The 3,797-nt window shown below is 57.1% G+C and overlaps 1 protein-coding gene across 1 annotated transcript; it reads left to right on the forward strand.

Annotated features, from left to right (window-relative positions):
• Positions 1-11: 11 nt before the first annotated feature.
• On the forward strand, positions 12-1,136 carry RNF26 (ring finger protein 26; the record flags this gene model as incomplete). Its single annotated transcript, XM_010157554.1, has 1 exon — positions 12-1,136. A coding segment is annotated over one exon (1,125 nt), but the record flags the coding sequence as incomplete, so codon positions are not given.
• Between the last annotated feature and the right edge of the window lie 2,661 nt (positions 1,137-3,797).

Here is a 3,797-nt window from a genome sequence, read left to right on the forward strand (position 1 = left end):
AGGTGGCGGGGCACCTCCTCTCCCACCTGGCGCTGCGGGGCAGGGAGCTGCTGCACCGCGGGCTCTCCGGCCTGCTGGGCTGCGGCCAGGCCTTGGCCAGGCAGCTCTGCGAGTGCCTGGCCATCGGCACCAGCCTGCTGGCCTACCTCGTCAACAGCCTCGTCAACGTGTGTCTCATCGGCACGCAGAACCTCTTCACCCTGCTCGTGGCCCTGTGGGACTCCGTTGCCAGCCCCTTCCTCAGAGTCACGGACCTGCTGGCCGCTTTCCTCGCGCACATCTCCAGCAGTGCCATCGCCGTGTCCATCCTGCTGTGGTCGCCCTGCCAGCTGGCCTTCAAGCTCCTGGCCTCTGTCATTGAGCTCTTCATCAGCATCTTCTTCGTCAATATTTATGGTCTTGGCTTGCTCCTCCTCCTAATTGTTGTCAGCGCCTTTGTCTTCAACCCCAGGCTGCTGTGGACGCTGACAGGCTACGTGCTGGGCTACTTCAACACGCTGCCTTCCTTCCGCCGCCGCCAGCGGGACTTGTGGCAGCTCCATCAGGTGGCGGTCCTGATGCTGGCTATGGCCATGACCTCCCAGGCCTGGCGCAGGGTGGTGGACTGGAGTCTGCAGGTGACCAACTGGAGCAGAGGAGGCAGAACCGTGAACCCGGAAAGCAACCAGCGAGAGGCAGCTGCACCCGCCCTCAGACCAGTGGCCCCTGGCAGGCTGGTGCTGGCAGGGATCGGCCAGCTGCCAGCTGAGCACGAGGACCAGCCGGACTCAGAGCAGGTACCCCAGGCACGTCCTGCCCTAAGTCGAAGTGCAATGGCAGGACAGTGTCTCCAACCACCCAGGGACGAACCAAGCACCTCCTGGGGGAAAGCTCCAAGGAGGCAGCAGCTGAACGCAGCAGCTGGGGATGGCGAGGGTGCTCCGGATAACGACCCCTGGGTGCTCCTGAAAGAACAAGAGGAACGTAAGAAATGTGTCATCTGTCAAGACCAAACTAAGACGGTTCTGCTTCTGCCCTGCAGGCACCTTTGCCTGTGTCAGGAGTGCACGGAAGTCCTCCTGCAGCAGGCCATCTATCAGCGCAACTGCCCGCTGTGCCGCCAGATGATCCTCCAGACGCTCAATGTGTACTTGTGAACCCAGGGGGTAGGTGGCTTGGGTCATTTTTTCAGGAGATCACGGGCACCCCTGTTTCTGCCTCTTGCCAGAGGTGAACTTCCCAGGGCTGCCTCAAGCAGCTTCCAAAGAATTAAAGATGGTGCTGAAAGGGCAAAAGGCTGTTGGGGGTGTCTGCTAGCCACACTTGCTACGTAACTAGATTGTAGCTCTTGCTAGCAAGCACAGTAACTGATCCCTGCAGCAGGCTGAGAGAGTTACCCTTTTTTTATTGACAACTTTTGCTGTTTCAGGGCCTGTTGCCTCAAGACTACAGCAGTCTCAGATCCAAAGCAGAGCACAGAAAGATGTTCTGGTCCCTTCTAGCCAAAGCTGATTGAAATATTAAAGATTGTGCCCTGGGAATCACAGGGGCTGGTGCAAGGCAAGGGAGGGTTTTTCCCAAAGTCTGACCAGAGAACTACCAGGCAGACTCTGTTCACGCCTCTGTTCCCTCCTCCCACCGTCTAAGCGGGGCAGCTCTCTGGGAAGGGAGAAGCATGCCCCTCTTGCAAGGCCCTGGGAGAGCAATGAGCACGCTTGAGCTTTTTAAGCTTTGCTACCAAAGGGCTGGGCCTGGCTCTCAGCTGGAGAAGAGCAGGGTTTCTGGGGTACTTTAGTATCCCAGACACCGTGGCGTTGGTTTTTGAGCTTCCTATTCCCCTTAGCAGGACAGTGAAGAGCTGTGATGTACGTGGGCTCCCTGCAGGCCAGCTGACTGCAGGCCTCAGCGTTGCTGCTGCTTCCACGTGTCACCTATGCAAGACTAGTAGGCACACATCAGGTTACTGTCATGGGGAGGCTGGAAGGAGTTAACTCTTTTTGCTTGGGGAGCCTGAGGGGTGGCTGGCTAGCCAGTCCTCACAGCCCTGCCAGCAGCAGCACATGCCCAAGCCACTGCTGGTGAACCTTCTCTGGATAATACACCTTTTTTTCAGGCTCAGAGTGCCATGGAACTGGGTGGTTCATACCAGCACTCGCTTGCTGCTTTCCACACTGGGCTGGCTAGAGGAAATAACACTTTGGGAGGAAGGGGGACACCCCAAAGCTGGGAGCCCACTGAGACATTCCAGCTCCAGACACAAGTTCTCTGTGCTGCTGATCTGCAGTTGTGTGCATGGAGCAGTACCAGGACCATGGTTATCTTTGATTAGGGCAGGGTTACACTGCTGGTCTGTCTGTCAGAAGTGTAACTTGTTTTATTTAGAAGTGTCCCCTGAAGTCTAACGAGGGCATCCAATCCTGGCTGGGGAGGCCTGAGATGGCTTATTCCAGCTTGATCAACCAGCACCATTCCAAGAAATTGCTGGGCTACAAGAGAGCATTCCACTAAAAAGCTTTTCCAGCTACTTGTCTGAGGTCAGCCATGCACCACAGCCAGTTTAGGCTGGAGCCAGACTGCAGAGAGCCTCGACTCTGGGACTGCAAGCCAGGAGCCTAAGGGCAGCTGGCATGGTCTTCCTTCTTTATTCTCCTTCTTGGTTAGTGATTTAAGCCAAAACGGAGGCAGCAGAGAGGCCAGGCCATGCTGTGACCTACCTCTGCGCTGTAAACCTGGGCTGTGGCAAGATAATTGTTGGTGGGTGGCTTTACTCCGGGAGGCACTGCAGGGGCTGGTTGCCCACACGTTTTCTGGGACTGGAGAGACTTCCTGGGCTAAGCTGGGCTCCTGGGCTCTCCCGGTGCCTCCGGAGACACCCAGGAGTGGGACTGTGGCTGTGCTCCTGGCTGCAGGTGGTGGTGTTTGGTCAGGACCAGCTCATGAGGTGCGATGTTTCCTACATGAGGACACCTTCCCAGGACTGCAGTTTCTCCCCAGAACCCTTTTTCTGTTATAGCAGTCATGCTTATTGTTTTAGGGCCTGTTTGTTTGTTGCCTGTTTATAAGAAAGAGAAAGCTTTGCCTTAAGTTTAAGTCTTTGCACTATGGACTAGATACGGAACAGATTAAAATCTCCTTTACGGAAAGCTGCCTGCTGCCTCCTTCTTGGGAAGGGTTTTATCCGGGAGGATGGGCTCTCCCCTCTGCTCACCCCTGGGCTCCCATGGAAGCCCGTCAATCCCCACTAAGTTGGTCCTCCAGCCAACAGCCTGCTCAGGATAAAGCCTGGCACCCAGGAGATGAATCAACACCTGGCACCCCCCAGCCTCTGCTCTGCTAACCCACGACAAGAGGAGCTGGTTGTGGGTATGCCTGTGCAAAGGGGTGAGGAACGCAGCTTGCAAGGCACCGCTGCCAACAGCTGCGTCTTGCCTGGAGAGGTGTTTGGCTCTGCAGCCTCCTCTAGGCCCAGGAGCAGGCAGAGCAGCTGGGGTAGCTCCTGCTGGCAAGGGCCCAGGACTGGTGAGCATCTCTGCTCCTAATTCAGGTCACAGGGGCGTGTAATCCCTGCTTCCACCTGTCCTGGGCGCCTCGATGTCCTGCTGCTTGCGATGGAGCGTATGGGCAAGCCTGACTGTCCCGGTGACGGAAGCAGCACCCCAAGCACTAGGAGTCGGGGAGCAGCAGGCAGCACAGGGCTCACCCTCGCCTTGCAGGAAAGCTGTGGCAGGCTGAGCTGCACCGGCCTGCTGGCGAGCAGGAACAGTGAGCGACTCCCTGGCTACGATCTGAGCTCTTGGCACGTTGCTGCGTGCTTCTAA

Source organism: Eurypyga helias, unplaced genomic scaffold (genome assembly GCF_000690775.1).
Source record: "Eurypyga helias isolate BGI_N326 unplaced genomic scaffold, ASM69077v1 scaffold19478, whole genome shotgun sequence".
NCBI classification, from domain to species: domain Eukaryota; kingdom Metazoa; phylum Chordata; class Aves; order Eurypygiformes; family Eurypygidae; genus Eurypyga; species Eurypyga helias.